Below are 25,871 nucleotides of genomic sequence, written 5' to 3'. Positions count from 1 at the left end.
TCCACCCCTTCACTTTCAATCTGGGGGTGTCTTTGGGTCTAAAATGAGTCTCTTGCATACAGCATATCTATTGGTCTTTTTTTTTTTTATCCAATCTGATAGCCTGTGTCTTTTGATTGGGGCATTTAGCCCATTTACATTCAAGGTAACTATTGAGAGATATGAATTTAGTGCCATTGTGTTACCTGTAAGATGACTGTTACTGTATATTGCCCGTGTTCCTTTCTGGTCTATGTTGCTTTTAGACTCTCTCTTTGCTTAGAGGACCCCTTTCAATATTTCTTGTAGGGCTGATTTCATGTTTGCAAATTCCTTTAGTTTTTGTTTGTTCTGGAAGCTTTTTATCTCTCCTTCTATTTTCAATGACAGCCTAGCTGGATATAGTATTCTTGGCTGCATATTTTTCTCATTTAGTGCTCTGAATATATCATGCCAGTCCTTTCTGGCCTGCCAGGTCTCTGTGGATAGGTCTGTTGCCAGTCTAATGTTTGTACCATTGTAGTTTACTTATCTCTTGTCTTGAGCTGCTTTCAGGATTTTCTCTTTGTCTCTGAGACTCGTAAGTTTTACTATTAAATGTTGGGGTGTTGACCTACTTTTATTGATTTTGAGAGGGGTTCTGTGCCTCCTGGATTTTGATGCCTGTTTCCTTCCCCAAATTAGGGAAGTTCTGTGCTATAACTTGCTCTAATATAGCTTCTGCCCCTCTCTGTCTTTCTTCTTCTTCTTCTGGGATCCTAATTATTCTAATGTTGTTTCGTCTTATGGTGTCACTTATCTCTTGAATTCTGCCCTCGTGATCCAGTGTTGTTTATCTCTCCTTTTCTCAGCTTCTTTATTTTTCATCATTTGGTGTTCTATATCACTAATTCTCTCTTGTGCCTCATTTATCCTAGCAGTTAGAGCCTCTAATTTTGATTGCACCTCATTAATAGCCTTTTTGATTTCGACTTGGTTAGATTTTAGTTCTTTTATTTCTCCAGAAAGGGATTCTCTGATATCTTCCATGCTTTTTTCAAGCTCAGCTAGTATCTTTATAATCATCATTCTGAACTCTAGTTCCGACATCTTACTAATATCCGTATTGATTAGGTCCCTGGCAGTTGGTACTGCCTCTTGTTCTTTTTGTTGAGGTGATTTGTTTCCATCTTGTCATTTTGCCCAGAGGAGAATAGATGAATGAGAGAACAAAATGCTCACAGGTAACAACATCTCCAGAAAATATACACTAAACAAATCAGAAAAGACCTGAAACCGGGGGAAAAGAAAGGGAAAGAAAAAAGGAAAAAAAAAATGAAAAAAGATAAAAACAACAAAAAAACCCACAAAACACAAGAAACAGAATATGATCAAATATGATCAGACTGGTACATAGATCAGTGCCACACACTAGATTTTGGGTGTATTTTGGTCTGGTAGAAGAAAGTGCCTCAAAAAATTTTAAAGAAAGATAAACTGATATATGTACAAAAATAAGGGTTAATATGATGAAGGGATGGAATATGACTGTAAAGATGAAAACTATAAAAGATTATATAAAAGGAATTGATAAGAAGTTGGTTGAAAAAAAGAAAGAAGAAGATTTAAAAAAAAAGGGAGAGAATGTGATCAGACAGGAGACTAGAACAAAGCCATACAGTAGAGATTTAGGGTATATTTTGATCTGTTAGAAGAAAGTGTATCAAAATTTTAAAGAGAGAATGACTTATATATATACTCAAAATAAGGATAACTACTATGTAGGGATAGAATATGACTCTAACAATGAAAAATAAAAAAAGATTTTTTAAAAAAGGGATTGATAAGGTGTTGGTTGAAAAAGTGAAAAAGAAAAATTGGGAAAAAAAGACAGTTAAAAAAATTAACTTTGAAAGAATAAAGAATCATGGGGGAAAAAAGCCATGAATTCTATGTGCTGTTTCCCCTATCCCTGGCGTTCTGCCGTTCTCATTTATCAGTAAACTTGGTCTTGGCTGGCTGTTTGTGCTGATCTTCTGGGGGAGGGGCCTGTTGCCGAGGTTCCCAAATGTCTTTGCCGGAGGCGGAATTGCCCCGCCCTTGCTTGTCCGGGCTAAGAAATCTGCTCAGGTTTGCTCTCGGGAGCTTTTGTTCCCTGCAAGCTTTCCGTACAGCTTTGGAGGACGAGAGTGAAAATGGTGGCCTCCCAATCTCCACCCCAGAAGAGCCGAGAACTAGGGCTCCACTCCTCAGTGCGCTCCCAGAGAAAAGCAGTCCGTCACTCCCATCTCCCCAGTCTCCGGCCGCACTCCGTGCTCACCCGGCCTGTGACCGAGCGTTTCTATCTCTGACACCTGACCCCGTGTGGAGTCTCCAAACCCAGCAGATCCCTGCAGTGCGTTCCCGCGCCGCTCCTCCCCGGGGGGAGAAAGGGGAGTCTCCCCGGATCTGCCTCTTGTTGGGTCCCTGCTGGAGGAGCAGTGGCCCGACTGGGCCACGGATCACAGTTTATGGCAACCCCGAGCTGAGAGCCCGCGCCTCGGCTCCGTCTCTGTAGCTGGCTTCCCTGCTCCAATACCTGGGAGTTCTGCCACACTCAGGCACCCCCAGTCTTCCTGTGACCCCGAGGGTCCTGAGACCACACTGTCCTACGAGGGTTTCACTTCCCGCTTAGCCACTGGAGTGACGTCCCTCAGTGGAGCCGACTTCTAAAAGTTCCGATTTTGTGCTCCGCGGCTCTATCACTTGCCAGAAGCGGCCGATGGAGGCCCCCTCCCCACCGTCTATCCTCCTGAATATCGCCTCAGATTCACTTCTCCGCACGTCCTACCTTCCAGAAAGTGGTCGCTTTTCTGTTCGGAGAGTTGCTGCTATTCTTTTCTTCGATCTCCTGTTGAGTTCGTAGGTGTTCAGAATGGTTTGATCCCTATCCAGCTGAATCCCTGGGACCAGACAAAATCCAGGTCTCCTACTTCTCCGCCATCTTGCTGAGCCTTAGCTTCTTAAGCCATCAATAAAAATTTCTTTCTTGTGAGTCTCTAGCGGGTGGGCGGCGCACATCTTGCCCCACTCACAGTACTAGTTTTGGAGTTTGTTCTGTCCTTCTTCAAATTGATATCTGGGGTATTTAGGATGATTTTATAGTTATCTATTTGTGTTGGTGAGATAGGACGAGCGTGGGGTCCTCCTATTCCACCATCATCTTCCACTTCCTCCTCCAGATTTACTATTTTTTTAATTGAAATAGAAATCTATGTGTTTGGACAAAGACTTATATGCTCACAAATTTACTTCATTTGAATGTTGTCTGAGTTACAATATTCAAATGATAATTCTAGTTTCTTTAACATATATAAAATTATATTTTTAATGATATTACTAATTCTAATTCAATATTTTATTTTTATTTTTTTAAGCCCAAAGTAGATAGTGTCCGTTGTTTAACAATGCTTGGTCATTTTGGTTTTGAATGTTTGCCTCATCAGTTGGTGAACCGATCTATCCAACAAGGATTCTCTTTTAATATTCTCTGTGTGGGTAAGTGCCTGATTTCTCATCTGAATTATTAATTAATTTTTTAAAATGCTCATTTCAACTTAAGTAGTTTAACACTGGTGTTGTTAGTTGAAGACCATGTCTGTCGATCTGTATTTGTTTCCATCATGTTAGTCATACTACTTAGACTTTTGTTCTTTAAAGGTTTCTGTGCTCTTCAAAATCTGATTATCTTTGTGTTTATATTTTCTATATTATATTAATGACTGAGAGAGTCAAGAGAAGCATGCATACTTTAATGGACATTATAGTCATTGATGTATTTGAGACCCTTTATAACACTTTAGGGGTTAAGAGTGTTACTTCTTTTCAGCCATCTCATGCCCCTAGATAATGTATCTATGTTTATTACAGGGGAAACTGGGATTGGAAAATCAACACTCATCGACACATTATTCAATGCTAATTTGAAAGACACAAAATCCTCACATTTTTACTCAAATGTTGGACTCAAAATTCAGACATATGATCTTCAAGAAAGTAATGTTCAATTGAAATTAACTGTTGTGAAGACAGTGGGATATGGTGATCAAATAAACAAAGAAGCCAGGTTAGTGTTTTCTTATTTTATTTATAAAAGATTTTCTTATTTCAAGGAATTTAGTTTCTTTGTTGATATTTCCTCTGGCTATATCTCTTCCATCTGCTTCTATCTTCACATAGCCTTTTCTGCTATCCTTGTGTCTCTTTTAAGGACATTTGTTGTTTGATATAAGATGTACCTAGATAATCCAGGATGATCTTATTTATATAAACACTCTTTATTATCAGTAAGATTAAATTTACTGGTTTTATGGATTAGAATGCAGACATAACTTTTTGGGTCTCACCATTGAATCCACTGTTCCTACTTTATAAGGTAAGATTGAATTCTTAAATAACTTTTAAAATAGATTTTCCCATTTATTTACTTGTTGCTTGGGGCGCCTGGGCGTCTCAGTCGGCTAAGGGACTGCCTTCAGCTCAAGTCATGATCCCAGGGTCATGGGATCAAGCCTCAAGTTGGGCTCCCTGCTCAGTAGAGAGCCTGCTTCTCCCTCTCCCTCCGCCCCTCGTGCTCTCTCCTCTCTCTCACTCTATCTCAAATAAATAAATAAATAAAATATTTATTTACTTGCTGGATTACTTGTTTTCTATCACTTATCCAAGTAATAAATAAATTTATTTCTGTAAAAATTTAAATGTAGCAGATGGTATAGAAACCCACTTAGTCAAATATAAATATTTTGAGCCTTTTCTTTTTCCAAAAATAGCCACTATTATAAGTTTAATAAGTGTCCTCTGAGACCTTATGTTGTCATACCACTACTGAACTTTTGTAGTAATTAAAATATGTTTGAAATCATACAGAACAAACTTATTTAAACCATATTGTGTATAATTAAAAATGCATAAAACCTTTATGAACAGGTTAATAGATAATTCTGAAAGAAACATCCTATGTAAACATCTTTCTATTCAAATTATGACTGATGCCCATGGGCCTCAGGCATTACCTTCCTTAAGCACAACCTCTTATCAAACTCAGAAGAATGTAAAATGTTTGCCAGTGGCTGGGGAGAAGAAGGAATTAAGAGTTACTCTTCAATGGATACAACATTTTAACTATGCAAGATGAACAAGTTCTTGAGGTCTTCTCTATGAAAGAAGATTTAACAGTATATTTAACAGTACTTGATTGTACATTCAAAAATTTGTTATGAGAATAGATCTCCTGTTAAGTGTTCTTACCACAATTTAAAAAAACCTATGGGATGCTGCAAAAGTATTGCTTAGAGGGAAATTTATAGCATAAAATACTTATGTTAGAAAAAATAGGGGAAAAAAGAAAAAAAAGTACAATCCCAAGTATTGTAAATTTCCATGTTAAGAAACAGACAAATAAAAACAAATTTACTCTAAAGCAAGAAAAGGAAAGGAAAAATTATACTACAGCAGAAATTGATGAAAACAGAAAAAAGGACAGAAAATCAATTAAATCAGCAAATTAATTTTGCTGGTTATTTACAAAGGTCAATAAAATTGAAAACCTTTAACCAGACTGAGCAAGCAAAAGAAATGAGAAATCAAATATCACCAACATCAGAAATAAAAAAGCAGACATTATTACTGATTTTACAAAATTAAAAAGATAAGAATACAACAAATAAGTCAATGCCTATAAATTCAACAATTTATTTTTTATTTTTATTTTTTTAGGGTGTAAGCTGCTTGGATTTGAATTTAATTTTTTTTATTATGTTCAGTTAGCCAGCTTATAGTAAAGTCAACAATTTAGATGCTTTCATATATGGCCTTTATTGTGCTGAGATAAATTCCTTTTATACCTAGTTTCATGAGTTATTTTTTTAAATCATGAAAGGATGTTGAATTTTGTCAAATACATTTTCTGCAACTATTGAAATGCTCATATGATTTTTATTTTTCAAGCAATGTGGGGTTTATAAATCAATTTCCTTATGTTGAATAATACTTGCATTCTGAAGATAAATCCTTCTTTTTCATCGTGTATGATCCTTTTAATTTGCTATTGAATTCACTTTGCTAAGTATTTTGTTGATCTGTGTTCATTAGGGATATTGCCTGTCATTTCTTTTATTATTATTATTGTTATTATTATTTGTATCAGAATAATCCTGAGCATTCAAATGAGTTTAGAAGTTTTCCCTTTAATTTTCTGGAAGAGTTTAAGTATTGGTGTTAATTCTTCCTTTAATGTTTCTTAGAATTCAATACTGAAGCCATATGGTCCTCAGTTTCTCTATGTTGGTAGATTTTTGATTACTTATTTAACCTCATTATTTGTACAAGAATACTTCATTTTATTACCCTTCACTTAATTGTTCTTGTCAGATATGTTTTTGTTTGTTTGTTTGAAAAATTGAAGGTTTTTGGCAAATCTCTGTGAAGCAAGTCTATATGGTTTTTCCAACAGCATTTGGTGACTTTGTCACTCTGTCATATTTGGTAATTTTGGCAATATTTCAAAAATTTTCATTATTGTATTTATTATGGTGATTTATGATCAGGGATTTTTGATGTTACTATTGTAATTGTTTTGTGGCCCAATGACCTGTGTCTACCAAAGACAGTTAATTTAATTCAAAAATTGGGTGTGCTTTTAATTTTTTTTAAATTTTTTAAATATTTTATTTTATTTTATTTTATTTATTTATTTATTTATTTTTTAAAGATTTTATTTATTTATTTGAGAGAGAGAATGAGAGAGAGAGAGCACATCAGAGGGGATAGGGTCAGAGGGAGAAGCAGACTCCCTGCCGAGCAGGGAGCCCGATGCAGGACTCGATCCTGGGGCTCCAGGATCATGACCTGAGCCAAAGGCAGTCGCTTAACCAACTGAGCCACCCAGGCGCACTTAAATTTTTTTAAAAATTTTTTTATTATGTTAATCACCATATATTACATAATTTGTTTTGGTGTAGTGTTCCATGATTCATTGTTTGTTCATAACACCCAGTGCTCCATGCAGAATGTGCCCTCCTCAATACCCATCACCAGGCTAACCCATCCCCCCACCCTCCTCCCCTCCAGAAACCTCAGTTTGTTTTTCAGAGTCCATCATCTCTCCTGGTTCGTCTCCCCCTCTGACTTACTCCCCTTCATTCTTCCTCTCCTGCTATCTTCTTCTTTTTCTTTTTTCTTAAAATATGTTGCGTTATTTGTTTCAGAAGTACAGATCTGTGATTCAACAGTCTTACACAATTCACAGCGCTCACCGTAGCACATATCTTCCCCAATGTCCATCACCCAGCCACCCCATCCCTCCCACCCCCGACCACTCCAGCAACCCTCAGTTTGTTCCTGAGATTAAGAATTCCTCATATCAGTGAGGTCATATGATACATGTCTTTCTCTGATTGACTTACTTCACTCCGCATAACACCCTCCAGTTCCATCCACGTCGTTGCAAATGGCAAGATCTCATTCCTTTTGATGGCTGCATAATATTCCATTGTGTATATATACCACATCTTCTTTATCCATTCATCTGTCGATGGACATCTTGGCTCTTTCCACAGTTTGGCTATTGTGGACATTGCTGCTATAAACATTGGGGTGCACGTACCCCTTCGGGTCCCTACATTTGTATCTTTGGGGTAAATACCCAGTAGTGCAATTGCTGGATCGAATGGTAGCTCTAATTTCAACTGTTTGAGGAACCTCCATACTGTTTTCCAGAGGGGGTGCACCAGCTTGCATTCCCACCAACAGTGTAGGAGGGTTCCCCTTTCTCCACATCCCCGCCAACATCTGTCGTTCCCTGACTTGTTAATTTTAGCCATTCTGACGGGTGTGAGGTGGTATCTCATGGAGGTTTTGATTTGGATTTCCCTGATGCCGAGTGATGTTGAGCACTTTTTCACATGCCTGTTGGCCATTTGGATGTCTTCTTTGGAAAAATGTCTGTTCATGTCTTCTGCCCATTTCTTGATTGGATTATTTGTTCTTTGGGTGTTGAGTTTGATAAGTTCTTTATAGATTTTGGATACTAGCCCTTTATCTGATATGTCATTTGCAAATATTTTCTCCCATTCTGTCGGTTGTCTTTTGGTTTTGTTGACTGTTTCTTTTGCTGTGCAAAAGCTTTTTATCTTGATGAAATCCCAATAGTTCATTTTTGCCCTGGCTTCCTGTGCCTTTGGTGATGTTTCTAGGAAGAAGTTGCTGCGGCTGAGGTCGAAGAGGTTGCTACCTGTGTTCTCCTTTAGGATTTGGATGGACTCCTGTCTCACGTTTAGGTCTTTCAACCATTTGGAGTCTATTTTTGTGTGTGGTGTAAGGAAATGGTCCAGTTTCATTCTTCTGCATGTGGCTGTCCAATTTTCCCAACACCATTTGTTGAAGAGACTGTCTTTTTTCCACTGGACATTCTTTCCTGCTTTGTCAAAGATAAGTTGACCATAGATTTGAGGGTCCATTTCTGGGCTCTCGATTCTGTTCCATTGATCTATGGGTCTGTTTTTGTGCCAGTACCATACTGTCTTGATGATGACAGCTTTGTAATAGAGCTTGAAGTCCGGAATTGTGATGCCGCCAGCTTTGCTTTTCTTTTTCAATATTCTTCCAGCTATTCGGGGTCTCTTCTGGTTCCATACAAATTTTAGGATTATTTGTTCCATTTCTTTGAAAAAAGTGGATGGTATTTTGATGGGGATTGCATTGAATGTGTAGATTGCTCTAGGTAGCATTGACATCTTCACAATGTTGGTTCTCCCAATCCATGAGCATGGAACGTTTTTCCATTTCTTTGTGTCTTCTTCAATTTCTTTCCTGAGTATTTTATAGTTTTCTGAATACAGATCCTTTGCCTCTTTGGTTAAATTTATTCCTAGGTATCTTATGGTTTTGGGTGCAATTGTGAATGGGATCGACTCCTTGATTTGTCTCTCTTCTGTCTTGTTGTTGGTGTATAGGAATGCCACTGATTTCTGTGCATTGATTTTATAGCCTGCTACTTGACTGAATTCCTGTATGAGTTCTAGCAGTTTTGGGGTGGAGGCTTTTGGGTTTTCCACATAAAGTATCATATCATCTGCAAAGAGTGATCCTCTTTGTCGATTTGGATGCCTTTGATTTCTTTTTGTTGTCTGATTGCTGTGGCTAGGACTTCTAATACTATGTTGAATAGCAGTGGTGAGAGTGGACATCCCTGCCGCGTTCCTGACTTTAGGGGAAAAGCTCTCAGCTTTTCCCCATTGAGAATGATATTCGCTGTAGGTTTTTCGTAGATGGCTTTTATGATATTGAAGTATGTACCCTCTATCCCTATACTCTGAAGAGTTTTGATCAAGAAAGGATGCTGTACTTTGTCAAATGCTTTTTCTGCATCTATTGAGAGGATCATATGATTCTTGTTCTTTCTTTTGTTAATGTATTGTATCACGTTGATTGATTTGCGGATGTTGAACCAGCCTTGCAGCCCAGGGATAAATCCCACTTGGTCGTGGTGAATAATCCTTTTGATGTACTGTTGGATCCTATTGGCTAGTATTTTGGTGAGAATTTTTGCATCCATGTTCATCAAGGATATTGGTCTGTAATTCTCCTTTTTGATGGGATCTTTGTCTGGTTTTGGGATCAAGGTAATGGTGGTCTCATAAAATGAATTTGGAAGTTTTCCTTCCATTTCTATTTTTTGGAACAGTTTCAGGAGAATAGGTATTAATTCTTCTTTAAATGTCTGATAGAATTCCCCTGGGAAGCCATCTGGCCCTGGGCTTTTGTTTGTTGGGAGATTTTTGATGACTGCTTCAATTTCCTTAGTGGTTATAGGTCTGTTCAGGTTTTCTATTTCTTCCTGGTTCAGTTTTGGTAGTTGATACATCTCTAGGAATGCACCCATTTCTTCCAGGTTATCTAATTTGCTGGCATACAGTTGCTCATAATATGTTCTTAAAATTGTTTGTATTTCTTTGGTGTTGGTTGTGATCTCTCCTCTTTCATTCATGATTTTGTTGATTTGGGTCATTTCTCTTTTCTTTTTGATCAGTCTGGCCAGGGGTTTATCAATCTTGTTAATTCTTTCAAAGAACCAGCTCCTAGTTTCGTTGATCTGTTCTACTGTTCTTTTGGTTTCTATTTCATTGATTTCTGCTCTGATCTTTATTATTTCTCTTCTCCTGCTGGGTTTAGGCTTTATTTGCTGTTCTTTCTCCAGCTCCTTTAGGTGTAGGGTTAGCTTGTGTATTTGAGACCTTTCTTGATTCTTGAGAAAGGCTTGTATTGCTATATACTTTCCTCTCAGGACTGCCTTTGCTGTATCCCAAAGATTTTGGACAGTTGTGTTTTCATTTTCATTTGTTTCCATGAATTTTTAAAATTCTTCTTTAATTTCCTGGTTGACCCATTCATTCTTTAGTAGGATGGTCTTTAGCCTCCATTTATTTGAGTTCTTTCCGACTTTCCTCTTGTGATTGAGTTCCAGTTTCAAAGCATTGTGGTCTGAAAATATGCAGGGAATGATCCCAATCTTTTGGTACCGGTTGAGACCTGATTTGTGACCTAGGATGTGATCAATTCTGGAGAATGTTCCATGGGCACTAGAGAAGAATGTGTATTCCGTTGCTTTGGGATGGAATGTTCTGAATATGTCTGTGAAGTTCATTTGGTCCAGTGTGTCATTTAAAGTCTTTATTTCCCTGTTGATCTTTTGCTTAGATGATTTGTTCATTTCAGTGAGGGGGGTGTTAAAGTACCCCACTATTATTGTATTGTTGTCAATGTGTTTCTTTGCTTTTGTTATTAATTGCCTTATATAATTGGCTGCTCCCATGTTCAGGGCATAGATATTTACAATTGTTAGATCTTCTTGTTGGATAGACCCTTTAAGTAGGATATAGTGTCCTCCCTCATCTCTTATTACACTCTTTGTTTTACAATCTAGTTTGTCTGATATAAGGATTGCCACCCCAGCTTTCTTTTGGTGTCCATTAGCATGGTAAATGGTTTTCCACCCCTTCACTTTCAATCTGGGGGTGTCTTTGGGTCTAAAATGAGTCTCTTGCAGACAGCATATGGATGGGTCTTGTTTTTTAATCCAATCTGATAGCCTGTGTCTTTTGATTGGGGCATTGAGCCCATTTACATTCAGGGTAACTATTGAAAGGTATGAATTTAGTGCCATTGTATTGCATGTAAGGTGACTGTTACTGTATGTTGTCTGTGTTCCTTTCTGATCTTTGCTGCTTTTAGGCTCTCTCTTTGCTTAGAGGACCCCTTTCAATATTTCTTGGAGGGCTGGTTTCGTGTTTGCAAATTCCTTTAGTTTTTGTTTGTTCTGGAAGCTTTTTATCTCTCCTTCAATTTTCAATGAGAGCCTAGCTGGCTATAGTATTCTTGGCTGCATATTTTTCTCGTTTAGTGCTCTGAAGGTATCTTGCCAGTCCTTTCTGGCCTGCCAGGTCTCTGTGGATAGGTCTGTTGCCAGTCTAATATTTTTACCATTGTAGGTTACATATCTCTTCTCCCGAGCTGCTTTCAGGATTTTCTCTTTGTCTCTGAGACTCATAAGTTTTACTATTAGATGTCGGGGTGTTGACCTATTTTTATTGATTTTGAGAGGGGTTCTCTGTGCCTCCTGGATTTTGATGCCTGTTTCCTTCCTCACATTAGGGAAGTTCTCTGCTACTATTTGCTCCAATATACCTTCTGCCCCTCTCTCTCTTTCTTCGTCTTCTGGGATCCCAATTATTCTAATGTTGTTTCGTCTTATCGAATCACTTATCTCTCGAATTCTGCCCTCGTGATCCTGTAGTTGTTTCTCCCTCTTCTTCTCAGCCTCTTTACTTTCCATCATTTGGTCTTCTATATCACTGATTCTCTCTTCTGCCTCGTTTATCCTAGCAGTGAGTGCCCCCATTTTTGATTGCACTTCATCAATAGCCTTTTTGATTTCAACTTGGTTAGATTTTAGTTCTTTTATTTCTCCAGAAAGGGTTTCTCTAATAACTTCCACGCTTTTTTCAAGCCCAGCTAGTATCTTTAAAGTCATGATTCTGAACTCTAGGTCCGACATTGTACTAATGTCCGTATTGAGTAGGTCCCTGGCTGACGGTACTACCTCTTGTTCTTTTTGCTGAGGTGATTTTTTCGTCTTGTCATTTTGTCTAGAGGAGAATAGATGAATGAGAGAAAAAAATGCTAAGAGGTTTACAACGTCCCAAGCAAATATACTGTATACAAATCAGAAAAGACCTGAAACCAGGGGAAAAGAAAGGGAAAGAAAGAAAAAAGAAAGAGAAAAAAAAAAGAAAAAAGATAAAAAAGATAAAAACAAAAACAGAACAATACAAAAAAAGCAGAATGTGATCAAATATGATCAGGCTAGTGCATAGATCAGTGCCACACACTAGATTTTGGGCGTATTTTGGTTTGTTAGAAAAAAGTGCCTCCTAAAATTTTAAAGGAATAAAGACATATATGTACAAAATAAGGGTTGATACAATGAAGGGATAGAAGATGACTGTAAAGATGAAAATTATAAAAGATTTTATAAAAGGACTTGATAAGATAAGAAGTTGTTTGATAAAAGAAAGAAGATTTAAAAAAAAAAGAAAAAAAAGGGAGAGAATGTGATCAGGCAGGAGACTAGAACAGAACCATACACTAGTGATTTAGGGTATATTTTTATCTGTTAGAAGAAACTGTATCTCAAAATTTTGAAGAGAGAACAACTTATATATATATGCCAAAAACAAGGGTAACTACTATGAAGGGATAAAATATGACTCTAAAAATGAAAAATAAAAAATGTTTTTTTTTTTAAAAAGAGATTGATAAGATGTTGGTTGAAAAAGGGAAAAAGAAGAAAAAGAAAAAAAAACAGTTAACAAAAATTAACTTTGATGAACTAATGAATCATGGTAAAAAAAAAAAGCCATGAATTCTATGTGCAGTATTCCCCTAGCGCTGGAGTTCTCCCGTTCTCCTTGATCGGTAAACTTGGTCTTGGCTTGCTGGCTGTTCGTGCTGATCTTCTGGGGGAGGGGCCTGTTGCTGTGGTTTCCAAATGTCTTTGCCGGAGGCTGAATTGCCCCGCCCTTGTCGGTCCGGGCTAAGCAAGCTGCTCGGGTTTGATCTCAGGAGCTTTTGTTCCCTGCAAGCTCTCGGTACAGCCTTGGAGGACCAGGGCAAAAATGGTGGCCTCCCAATCTCCACCCGGAGGAGCTGAGAACTCGGGGCCCCGCTCCTCAGTGCGCCCCCAGAGAAAAGCAGTCACTCCCTTGTCCCTGGTCTCCGGCCGCACTCCGTGCTCACCCGGCCTGTGACCGAGCGTTTGTATCTCTGGCACCCGACCCCGTGTGGAGTCTCCAAACCCAGCAGATCCCTGCGGTGCGTTCCCGCGCCGCTCCTCCCCGGGAAGGAAGGGGAGTCTTCCCGGATCTGCCGCCTGTTGGGTCCCTGCTGCAGGAGCAGTGGCCCGACTGGGCAGCGGATCACAGTCTATGGCAACCCCAAGCTGAGAGCCCGCGCCTCAGCTCCGTCTCTGAAGCCGGCTTCCCCGCTCCGATACCTGGGAGCTCTGCCGCACTCAGGCTCCCCCGGTCTTTCTGTGACCCCAAGGGTCCTGAGACCACACTGTCCCGCGAGGGTTCCACCCCCGCTTAGCCACTGGAGCGACGTCCCTCAGCGGAGCCGACTTCTAAAAGGTCCGATTTTGTGCTCCGCGGCTCTAGCACTTGCCAGAAGCGGCCGACGGAGGCCCCCTCCCCCGGCGTCTATCCTCCCGAATATCGTCTCGGATTCACTTCTCCGCACATCCTACCTTCCAGAAAGTAGTCGCTTTTCTGTTCCAGGCGCACTTAAATTTTATTTTAATATGTTATGTTAGCCACCATACAATACATCCATTAGTTTTTGATGTGGTGATCCACGATTCATTGTTTTTGTATAACACCCAGTGCTCCATTTAGTAGGTGCCCTCCTTAATACCCATCACTGGGCTAACCCATCCCCCCACCCCCTCCCCTCTAAAACCCTCAGTTTGTTTCATATAGTTGCTCATAATATGTTCTTATAATTGTTTGTATTTCTTTGGTGTTGGTTGTGATCTCTCCTCTTTCATTCATGATTTTATTTATTTGGGTCATTTCTCTTTTCTTTTTGATAAGTCTGGCCAGGGGCTTATCATTTCATTGATCTGTTCTACTGTTCTTTTGGTTTCTATTTCATTGAAAACCCAGGTGTAGGGTTAGGTTGTGTATTTGAGACCTTTCTTGTTTCTTGAGAAAGGCTTGTATTGATATATACTTTCCTCTTAGGACTGCCTTTGCTGCAATCCAAAGATTTTGAACAGTTGTGTTTTCATTTTCATTTGTTTCCATGAATTTTTTAAATTCTTCTTTAATTTATTGGTTGAACCATTCATTCTTTAGTAGGATGCTCTTTAGCCTCCATGTATTTGAGTTCTTTCTGACTTTCCTTTTGTGATTGAGTTGTAGTTTCAAAGCATTGTGGTCTGAAAATATGCAGGGAATGATCCCAATTTTTGGTACCGTTTGAGACCTGATTTGTGACCTAGGGTGTGATCTATTCTGGAGAATGTTGCATGGGCACTAGAGAAGAATGTGTATTCTGTTGCTTTGGGATGGAGTGTTCTGAATATATCTGTCAAGTCCATTTGGTCCACTGTGTCATTTGAAGTCTTTATTTCCTTGTTGATCTTTTGCTTAGATGATCTGTCCATTTCAGTGAGGGGAATGTTAAAGTCCCCCACTATTATTGTGTTGTTTTCGATGTGTTTCTTTGCTTTTGTTATTAATTGCCTTATATAATTGGCTGCTCCCATGTTCAGGGCATAGATATTTACAATTGTTAGATCTTCTTGTTGGATAGACCTTTAAGTATGATATAGTGTCCTTCCTCATCTCTTATTATAGTCTTTGGTTTAAAATCTAATTTGTCTGATATAAGAATTGCCACCTCAGCTTTCTTTTGGTGTCCGTTAGTATGGAAAATGGTTTTCCACCCCTTCACTTTCAATCTGGGGCTCTTTGGGTCTAAAATGAGTCTCTTGCATACAGCATATCTATGGGTCTTGTTTTTTTTTTATCCAATCTGATACCCTGTGTCTTTTGATTGGGGCATTGAGCCCATTTACATTCAGGGTAACTATTGAAAGGTATGAATTTAGTGCCATTGTATTGCCTGTAAGGTGACTGTTACTGTATATTACCCGTGTTCCTTTCTGGTCTATGTTACTTTTAGGTTCTCTCTTTGCTTAGAGGACCCTTTTCAATATTTCTTGTAGGGCTGATTTCGTGTTTGCAATTTCCTTTAGCTTTTGTTTGTCCTGGGAGCTTTTTATCTCTCCTTCTATTTTCAATGACAGCCTAGCTGGATATAGTATTCTTGGCTGCATATTTTTCTCGTTTAGTGCTCTGAATATATCATGCCAGTCCTTTCTGGCCTGCCGGGTCTCTGTGGATAGGTCTGTTGCCAATCTAATGTTTCTACCATTGTAGATTTAGATCTCTTGTCCTGAGCTGCTTTCAGGATTCTCTCTTTGTCTCTGAGACTCGTAAGTTTTACTATTAAATGTCAGGGTGTTGACCCATTTTTATTGATTTTGAGGGGGATTCTCTCTTCCTCCTGGATTTTGATGCTTGTTTCCTTCTCCACATTAGGGAAGTTCTCTGCTATAATTTGCTCCAATATACCTTCTGCCCTTCTCTCTCTTCTTCTTCCGGGATCCCAATTATTCTAATATATTTTCATCTTATGGTATCACTTATCTCTCAAATTCTGCCCTCATGATCCAGCAGTTGTGTATCTCTCTTTTTCTCAGCTTCTTTATTTTCCTTCATTTGGTCTTCTATATCACTAATTTGCTCTTCTGCCTCACTTATCCTAGCTGTTAGAGCCCCCATTTTTTATTGCACCTCATTAATAGCCTTTTTTATTTCAACTTGATTAGATTTTAGTTCTTTTATTTTTCCAGAAAGGGTTTCTCTAATATCTTCCATGCTTTTCTCAAGCCCAACTAGTATCTTTAAAATCGTCATTCTGAACTCTCTTTCCGACATCTTACTAATGTCCATATTGATTAGGTCCCTGGCAGTCGGTACTGCCTCTTGTTCTTTTTTTTGAGATGATTTTTTTCCGTCTTGTTATTTTGCCCAGAGGAGGATAGATGAACGAGAGAACAAAATGCTAACAGGGTAACAATAACTCCAGAAAAATATACACTAAACAAATCAGAAGAGACCTGAAACTGGGGGAAAAGAAAGGGAAAGAAAGAAAAGAGAAAGAAAAAAAAGAAAAAGAAAAAGATTTAAAAAAAACCCACTAAGAAACAAACAAACAGAAAAAACAGAATATGATCAAATATTATCAGGCTGGTGCATAGATCAGTGCCACACACTAGATTTTGGGCGTATTTTGGTCTGTTAGAGGAAAGTGCCTCCCAAAACTTTAAGGAAGAAAAAAACTTATGTATGTACAAAAGTAAGGGTAAATACGATGAAGGGATAGACTATGACTGGAAAGATGAAAATTATAGATTTTGTAAAAGGAATTGTTAAGAAGTTGGTTGAAAAAAGAAAGAAGAGGATCTAAAAAAAAAAAAAGGAAAGAACGTGATCAGGCAGGAGACTAGAAAAAAGCCATATACTAGAGATTTAGGGTATATTTTGTTCTGTTAGAAGAAACTGTATCCCAAAATTTCAAAGAGAGAACAACGTGTATATAAGCCAAAAATAAGGTTAACTACTATGAGGGGATAGAATATGACTGTAAAAATGAAAAATTAAAGACTTTTTAAAAAAGGTTTTGGTTAGATTTGGTTGAAAAAGGGAAAAAGAAAAATTTTAAAAAAAGGAAAAAGAAAGTTAAAAAAAAGGTAACTTTGAAAGACTAAAGAATCATGGGGAAAAAGCCGTAAATTCTATGTGCAGTATTCCCCTAGCGCTGGAGTTCTCCCATTCTCATTGATTGGTAAACTTGGTCTTGGCTTGCTGTTCTTGCTGATCTTCTGGGGAGGGGCCTGTTCTGAAGTTCCCAAATGTCTTTGCCGGAGGCGGAAGTGCCCCGCCCTTGCCGGGTTCCAGCTAAGTAATCTGCTTGGGTTTGCTCGAAGGAGCTTTTGTTTTCTGCAAGCTTTCCATAGAGCTTTGGAGGAAGACAGTTAAATGGCGGCCTCCCAACCTCTACCCCAGAGGAGCCAAGAACTCAGGGCCCCTCTCCTCATTGAGCCCCAGAGAAAAGCAGTCAGTCACTCCCATCTCCCCGGTCTCCGGCCGCACTCTGTGCTCACCCGGCCTGTGACCGAGCATTTTTTATCTCTGGCTCACGACCCCATGTGGAGTCTCTCGACCCCGTGTGGAGTCTCTAAACCCAGCAGAGTCCTGTGTTGTGCTCCTGCGCTGCTCCTCCTGGGGGAGAATGGGGAGTCTCCCCAGATCTGCCGCTTGTTGGGACCCTGCTGGAGGAGCAGTGGCCCGACTGCCGCAGATCACAGTTTATGGCAATCCTGAGCTGAGAGCCCACCTCTCGGCTCCGTCTCTGCAGCTGGCTTCCCTGCTCTGATACCTGGGAGCACTCAGGCACCCCTGGTCTTTCTGTGATCCCGAGGGTCTTGAGACCACACTGTCCCAGCAAGTGTTCCACCCCCTGCTTAGCCACTGGAGCGACGTCCCTCAGCGGAGCAGCTTCTAAAAGTTTCGATTTTGTGCTCCGCTCCTCTATCACTTGCCAGTAGCAGCTGACGGAGGCCCCCTTCCCCGCTGTCTATCTTCCCAAATATTGCCTCTGATTCACTTCTCCGCAGGTCCTACCTTCCAGAAAGTGGTCGCTTTTCTGATTAGAGAGTTGCTGCTATTCTTTTCTTTGATCTCCTTTTGAGTTCATAGGTGTTCAGCATGGGTTGATCTGTATCTAGCTGAATTCCTGGGACCAGAGGTAATTTAGGTCTCCTACTCCTCTGCCATCTTGGTCTTCCCCCCAACTTTTGTTGATTTTGATGGCACTTTTCCATGCCTCCTGGATCTGAATATCTCTGTTTTTCCCCCAGGTTAGGGAAGTTTTCAGGTATTATTTCTTGAAATAAATTTTCTGCCCCCTTTCTCTCTTCTTCTGGGAGTCCTATACTATGGATGATACTATGTTTGATGGAGTCACTAAGTTCCATAAGTCTATTTTCCTTTTGCATAATTCTTTTTTTCCTCTTTTGTTCAGTTTGGTTACTTTCTTCCATTACTCTTTCTTTTAGGTCACTAATTCATTCCTCTGCTTCTTCCTTTCTTCTGTTCATTCCATCAAGCATGTTTCTCATTTAGTTTATTGTGACCTTTGGCTCTGCTGTTTGTTCCTTACCTCTTTGTTAAGGTTCTTACTCATGTCTTGCACTATTTTCTCAATTCCAGTGAATCCTCATAATCATTGCTTTAAATTCTCTATCAGGCACCTTTCTTTTATTTGTTTTGCTTTGAATGGGCTGTGGCCTTGTCCTATTCTTTCAATTTGGGTAAGTTTCTCTGTCTCCTCATTTTGTCTCCCTCTTGGTGTCTGTGTGTGTTAACAATGTCAGCTATGTCTTCTCTTCTTGAAAGTAGTGACTTTATGAAGAGGCCCTGTGCACTGTCCCCTGTGTACTGGAAACTGACACTTCAGTAGAGTATCCTATGTGTGTTGCTTACATCCTGCTTTTGTGTCTGAGTCACTTTTCCTTTCAGTTCAGTCACCTGCACTGACTCTCTGCCTATTGTGGGCTGTGCTTGTTCTCTGTGGTGTTAGTGGAACCTAGGCAATGCAGCTCTTAGGGGTTATACCTGCCGGAGAACTTGGAGGTGGGGCAGCAGCTTTAGCAAAATTTTCTTTATGCAGTAGTCTTATGCTGGATCCCTTGAAGTGCAGGGGCAGCTGGGGGCTGGACTTCAGTGTGAGAGGGTGTGGGTTGCTGGGCACTGTGTGTGGTGGTAGGTGGGCATAGCTGAGTCATGTGCGCAATGGTGGCTGAGAACCCAGCAGCTGGGCATGGCCAGTATGCAACTTAATGAAATTTTCCCTGAGCCCAGGACTGAGGCTAGCAGCATTGGTGTGTGGGAGTCCTCAGGAGAACTTGTGGGCATGGCACATTGCTAATAAGTTAGTTAGCTAGTGTCTGTGCAGCCCACGGTCCTGCAGATGGCCCTGTGTTTATGATGGAAAGTGGCATCTGCCAGCTCCCTCATTTTCAGGGAAGTCTCCAACATGCTCAGTAAAAACAGATGTGTCTCCTGTTTGCCCCCAGCATTGTGTAGACTGCCATTTTTTTATATTACCTCCATGCACAGGCTGCTGTCTCTTAAGGGTAGTGACACAGCTATTACAGCTATTACTAGCCCTCTGGGCTTGCCCAGTGCTGAGTCAGCTGGCACTTAAAGCTCCAGGTTCCAAATCCTAGTGGTTATACAAACTCATGGAATTCAGCTCCTCTGGTTTTTAAAACCAAAAGATATGGGGATTTGTCTTCCCTCTGTGTGCTCCGTGGTGCAAGGACCTATTTCTCTCCCCTCTCTGCACGTGCAGTTCCCTCCCTGTGGGCAGCCTTCCTCTACCTTTCTGAACTTCCTAAACTTTCAGATGCAGCTTCTTCTTCTTTTTTTTAAAGACTTTATTTATTCATTTGAGAAAGAGAGCACAAGCAGAGGGAGGGTCAGAGGGGGAGAGAGAGGGACAAGCAGTCTTCCCACTGAGCAGGGAGCCCAACACGGGGCTTGATCCCAGGACCCTGGGATCATGACCTGAGCTAAAGGCAGATGCTTAACCTACGGAGCCACCTATGTGCCCTAGATGCAGTTTCTTCTCTATATTTAGTTGTGGAATTTGTTTTGCCAGTCTTTGGATCTCTCTCTGATTTATTGACTTGGATGTGGATGATATTTATTTGTAAACATGGGATGGGGTGAGCCCAGTGTCTTTCTACTCCACCATCATCCCAAGCTCCCCCATGTTAACTATTTATTAAATGGTGAAAAGACAGACTATAGGTGTTATTAATCCGTCATGCTAATCTGTTGAAATAATCTTTTTTTTCAGCTATCAACCTGTAGTTGACTATGTAGATGCTCAATTTGAGGCCTATTTTCAAGAAGAATTGAAAATTAAACGTTCCTTCATTGACTACCATGATTCCCGTATACATGTGTGCCTTTACTTCATTTCACCTACAGGACATTCTCTGAAGTCCCTTGATCTATTAACTATGAAGAACATTGACAGTAAGGTGTGTTCGATAAATCCATCAATCTATCAAGATTTGAGAATTATTTTGTGATAATATATAATTTGAAGGTATTTGCATGTAAGAACTTGTTAATTTTAATATGTTAAAATATAATTTTTCTTTTTTAAGAAGGTTTTATTTCTTTATTTGACAGAGAGAGGGAGATAGTGCAAGCAGGGGGAGCAGCAGGCAGAGAGAGAGGGAGATACAGGCTTCCCTCTGAATGGGGAGCCCAACTCAAGGCTTGATCCCAGGACCCTGGGATCATGAGCTGAAGGCAGACACTTAGCCAACTGAGCCATCCAGGCACCCCCAAACATAATTTTTTCTGTTAATTTTTAAAGCACTGCTCTTAGTTTCCAAGGGATGGCATGGCAACATACCACAAACTTAGTAGTTCAAACAACAGAAATTAATTTTCTCGCAGTTATGGGAAGTGGAAGTCCAAGATGAAGATGTCACCAAGGTGTTTTTTTTTTTTTGAAACCTCTTTTTTTGAGTGATAGATGGCTGCCTTCTCACCATGTCCTCACATGGTCTTTCCTCTGCACATATCTGATGTTTCTATATGTCTGTGTTTCCTCTTCTTATAAGCACACCAGTCTCATTGGATTAGTGCCTATTCTAATGACTTTATTTTCACTTAATCACCTCTTTAAAGAGTCTTGTTCTGAGATACTGGGGGTTAGGGTCTGGGGAGAGATGATATGCACTGGGGAGAGATGATACATTCAGCACATAAGAGCATTTGATAAATTTCAACCTTAGTTTGCTTTCCAGAAAAATTTAATTAGGTATGTATTAGGAAAATAAGATAAAGGTTAAAAAATATTAAAATAAAAATTTATGGTTTTTTGTGATTAAAGTCATAGAGGTTGTGGTAATTTGTCTGTATTTTTAAAATTGAATTCATTCTACAGTAGTACAAAACAATCCCATTAACATTACCTGTTACCACTGATTGTGCGGTACCACTAAATTAATTTAGTGTACAGTACTGATGAAAGTCTCTTCTGACTTTTAGTACTCAGTTTAAGAAATTAAATTGATAATGAATTAATTTGACTATCATGAAGTTTTCATGATCCTGGCTAATGGTCCTATCACAGAGTATTCAGAATGTAATATGTATGTATATATTTTTTCCAATGGAGGGTAAATATACATGTGAAAGAAACTTTTATGTCATGTGTTCTTCTCTACACTTTATTAAGTTGAAGAGAGAAAAAGTTCTAAAATTTGGTTTGTTTTTATCAAAGAAGGCCTGACCTTTGCTATGTATTTTTCAAACTGGAAAAAAATTTTGTACCTAATCTTATATGTCACCAAGTTGTTGAAAGAAGTTAGATTTCTAGTTAAAATCAAGAGCTGCCTCAGTTTCTTGAGTATTACTATATTCAGTTGCCAGGGACACACAGTTTTACTTTTAATTTTATGGGTAGCTCTTTTCATTAAACAATTTCCAGATATAGAAAATTACTATTTTTTTTTACAGGAACATTACATAAAGGGATGAGCAGTGGTGTGTGTGTGTGTGTTGTCTTCTCTTCTATGTTGCCTAGTTCCCTTCTGCAATAAGTGACTTTCATTCCTCAAATCTGAACACCTAAAGAATTATTAACATGGAAAATTGTCATTTGTTGTGTTAAGGTTTTACTATCATTAGAAGATAGCTTTCTCAGCAATACAATCCAAGATATTTATGTTAGACTTGAACCTACCTTAGTAGTTGTGTGCTTTTTACTGTGGAAGGTATTATTTAAGATTCTAAAATTAGATAAAAATTTGAACATCACTGTTATATTGAGGCCCTAGATTTGTACAAGGATTTTTTAAATATACTTTGAAGACTCTAAAACAAAAACAATATACCTAGAGCTGACTTTTATGCACTCTTACTATATCACAGAACTTGACATTGTATAGCTATGATTTAATAAGATACTTTAACAGCAATAAAACATTTTATAATTTTGCACACTTTTAATTTCTACAAAGTTTAATTGTTAAAATGTAAATGCATGGAGACAGGAGTGATCATATTGTAGAACTAGGAAGAAAAACTTATGAATAAAATTTCAACCTCAAATATGCAATTTAGAAATCGTACCTTTTTACAAATTATAAATGAAGATATTTGTGAGCAAGGTATTATGCACATATACACATACACTCAGTCTTCAGAGTATGGTAACAGAAAAGGGTCTATTATTTTAGGTGGCCTTTGGAAAACACAAGCAAATATATCTACGAAGATGGATTTATGGAGAAGGTAATGAAAATGAATGACATGTAGAAGGATAAAATTAATTTGTGTACAGTATTGATGAAAGTCTCTTCTGACTTTTAGTACTCAGTTTAAGAAATTAAATTGATGATGAATTAATTTGACTATCTTATTCTACTACTTACATTTTACTAACTCCAAATGTGTTGAAAGTCTAAGAAAGTTTGAGAAAAGAAATTTGAAACTTCTAAACCTGAATTCTGATAAAAGATTAATCTTCAAAAGTAATGATGATTTTGGAAAGCCATTTTGTGAAGAAGGTATGGTAGTAGCCAGTGATTATCTAGTTGTAAAAATTTATTGTCAGAGATTGTGAGGTTTTGACATAAAAATTCCAGGATTAACAACAAATCCTCAATGGTGAGATTTTGTTTGCTTCTTTATTTACAGGTGAACATTGTGCCGTTGATTGCCAAAGCAGATACAATTTCTAAAAATGATTTACAGAAATTCAAGTGTAAAATAATGAGTGAATTGGTTAGTAATGGCATCCAGATATATCAGTTTCCAATAGATGATAAAACTACTGCTCAGATGAACTCCTCAATGAATGTAAGCTTTTAACTATTGAATATCAATTGTATTTTGTGTGGGAATAAAAATATAATTTGTAAGTAACAATATTAGTAATAAATTGTCACTTGTATCTGACAAAGAGACTTTAAAATCTATTGTGGGAAATCTCTTTTCTCTCCTCCCCTCCACTCCCCTCCCCTTCACCCCTTCCCACCCACCTTTCTTTCTTTCTCTCTTCTTCTCCCCTCTCCTCCCCTCCCCTCCCCTCCCCTCTCCTGTCCTCTCCTCTCCTCTACTACCTGTCAGATCTCCTTCTTACCAACCATAGACAACCACTAATCAACTTCATTCTCTGTCGATGATTTCTCTGTTCTGGACATATCATATGAATAGAATTAATGATATTTAGTCTCTTTATGTACTTATTGGCTATTAGCATATCTTCCCAGAAGAAATGTTTGCTTATATCCATTTTATAAGGATCTGGAAAATGGAAAAGATCCATTTTAAGTGAGCTTTTATCTTTTTATCATTGAGTTGTAAATTCTTTATGTATTCTGGATATAAGTAACTTATGAGACATATAACTTGGAAATATTTTCTCCCAAGCTGTTGGTCATTTCCTCACTTTCTTTTTGCTCTCATTTGAAACACAGAAGGTTTAATTTTGATGAAGTCCAATTTATCTATTTGTTGTTGTTGTTTATATTTTTGGTGTCATATCTAAGAATATTTTGCCAAATCCAAGGTAATAAATATTTATGTTTTCTTCTAAGAGTTTAAAAAATTATGGAAAATACACATAACATGAAATTTACCATCTTAAATATTCTACAGTGTACAGTGGAGGGGTATTAGTCGTTCACATTTTTGTGCTCCCATCATCACCATCTATCCACAGAACCATTTTCCCACCTTGCAAAACTGAAAGCCTGTATCTAAGAAACAGTAACTCCACATCACCCCTCCCATCAGCCTCTGGAAACCACCATTGTACTTTCTGTCTATAAATTTGACGATTCAAGGTAGTTCCTGAATACAGAATTATACAATATTTGTCCTTTAATGTCTGTACAGATATCTCTTTGAGTCCTGCTTTTAATTACTTTGAGTACCTTCCAAGAAGTGGAATTGTTAGATTTTATGGAATTCTATGTTTAATTTTTTGGAGAACTGTTCCCCTTTCTCCACAGCCTCATCAACACCTCTTGTTTCTTGTCTTGTTAATTTTAGCCATTCTGGCAGGTATGAGGTGGTATATCATCATGGTTTTGATTTGCATTTCCCTGATGATAAGTTATGTTGAGCATCTTTTCATGTGCCTGTTAGTCATTTGTATGTTCTTTGGAAAAGTGTCTATTTTTGTCTTCTGTCCAGTTCTTAACTGGATTATTTGTTTTTTGGTTGTTGAATTTGATAAGTCCTTTATAGGTTTTGGATACTAACCCTTTATCAGATATGTCGTTTGCAAATATCTTCTCCCATTCCATTGGTTACCTTTTAGTTTTGTTGATGGTTTCTTTGCTGTGCAGAAGCTTTTTATCCTTATAAAGTCTGAATGATTCACTTTTGCTTTTGTTTCCCTTGCCTCAGGCAATATGTCTAATAAGAAATTGCAAGGTTGAGGTCAAAGAGGTTTCTGCCTGTGTTCTCTAGGATTTAAGTCTCACATTTAAGTCTTTCATCGATTTTTAATTTATTTTTGTTTTATGGTGTAAGAAAGTGGTCTCGTTTCACCCTTTTGCATGTTGCTGCCCAGTTTTCCTGGCACCATTGTTGAAGAGACTGTCTTTTTCCCTTCGGATATTCTTTCCTGCTTTATTGAAGATTGGTTGACCATAGATTTGAGGGTCCATTTCTGGGTTCTCTGTTCTGTTCCATTGATCTATATGTCTGTTTTTGTTTCAGTACCATATTGTCTTTTTTTTTAAGTAAGATTTTACTTATTTATTTGACAGAGAGAGAACACAAGCAAGGGGAGCTGCAGAGGGAGAGGGTGAAACAGGCTCCCCACTGAGCATGGAGTCCAATGCAGGGCTTGAACCCAGGACCCTGGCATCATGACCTAAGCTGAAGGCAGATGCTTAACTGACTGAGCCACCCACGCACCCCAGTACTTTACTGTCTTGATGGCTACAGCTTTGTAACGTAGCTTAAAATCCAGAATTGTAATGCCTCCAGTTTTGTTTTTCTTTTTCACAATTGTTCGGCTATTTGGTGTCTTTTCTTGTTCCATTCAAATTATAGGATTGTTTGTTCTAGTTCTGTGAAAAACACTGGTAGTATTTTGATAGAGATTGCATTAAATGTGTAGATTACTTTGGGTAGAATAGAAATTTTAACAATGTTTGTTCTTCAAAACCATGAGCACGGAATGTTTTTCCATTTATTTGCATCCTCTTCCATTTCTTTCATAAGTGTTCTATTGTTTTCAGAATATAGATTTTTTACTTCTTTAATTAGATATATTCCTAGGTATCTTACCATTTTTGGTGCAATTGCAAATGGGATTGATTCCTTGGTTTCTGTATCTGCTGCTTCATTAGTGGTGTATAGAAATGTAACAGATTTAAGAGGAAGATGGCAGAGGAGTAGGGGACCCTAATTTTGTCTGGCCTCTGGAATTCATCTACATAGCTATCAAATCTTTCTGAACACCTGTGAACTCAACTGGAGATCTAAGAAAAGAATTGCTGCAATTCTACAAACAGAAAACCAACTACTTTTTGCAAGGAATCCCAGGCCGTATATCAAGATAAACCATGGGGGCGGGGGAGGGAACCTCCATAAGCCCGCTACTGGAAAGTGATATAGCAGTAGAGTGCAAAATCA

General features: G+C 38.6%; 1 protein-coding gene across 1 annotated transcript in view; it reads left to right on the top strand.

Annotated features, from left to right (window-relative positions):
- SEPTIN14 (septin 14) overlaps positions 1 to 25,871 on the top strand; it is a 76,288-nt gene that overhangs the window by 14,019 nt on the left and 36,398 nt on the right. Inside the window, exons 2-5 of the mRNA XM_028110125.2 lie at positions 3,375 to 3,495; positions 3,868 to 4,063; positions 20,050 to 20,236; positions 22,914 to 23,075. Of these exons, the coding sequence (XP_027965926.2) occupies positions 3,375 to 3,495; positions 3,868 to 4,063; positions 20,050 to 20,236; positions 22,914 to 23,075 (666 nt within the window). The remainder of the gene's footprint in view (positions 1 to 3,374; positions 3,496 to 3,867; positions 4,064 to 20,049; positions 20,237 to 22,913; positions 23,076 to 25,871) is intronic.

The sequence above is a fragment of the Eumetopias jubatus genome, unplaced genomic scaffold, assembly GCF_037043125.1.
Source record: "Eumetopias jubatus isolate StellerSeaLion01/CBP00866 unplaced genomic scaffold, mEumJub1_p1.0 scaffold_12, whole genome shotgun sequence".
NCBI lineage: Eukaryota > Metazoa > Chordata > Mammalia > Carnivora > Otariidae > Eumetopias > Eumetopias jubatus.
Note: the sequence above shows the minus strand (reverse complement) of the source record. Positions and strands in the feature narration are given on the sequence as shown.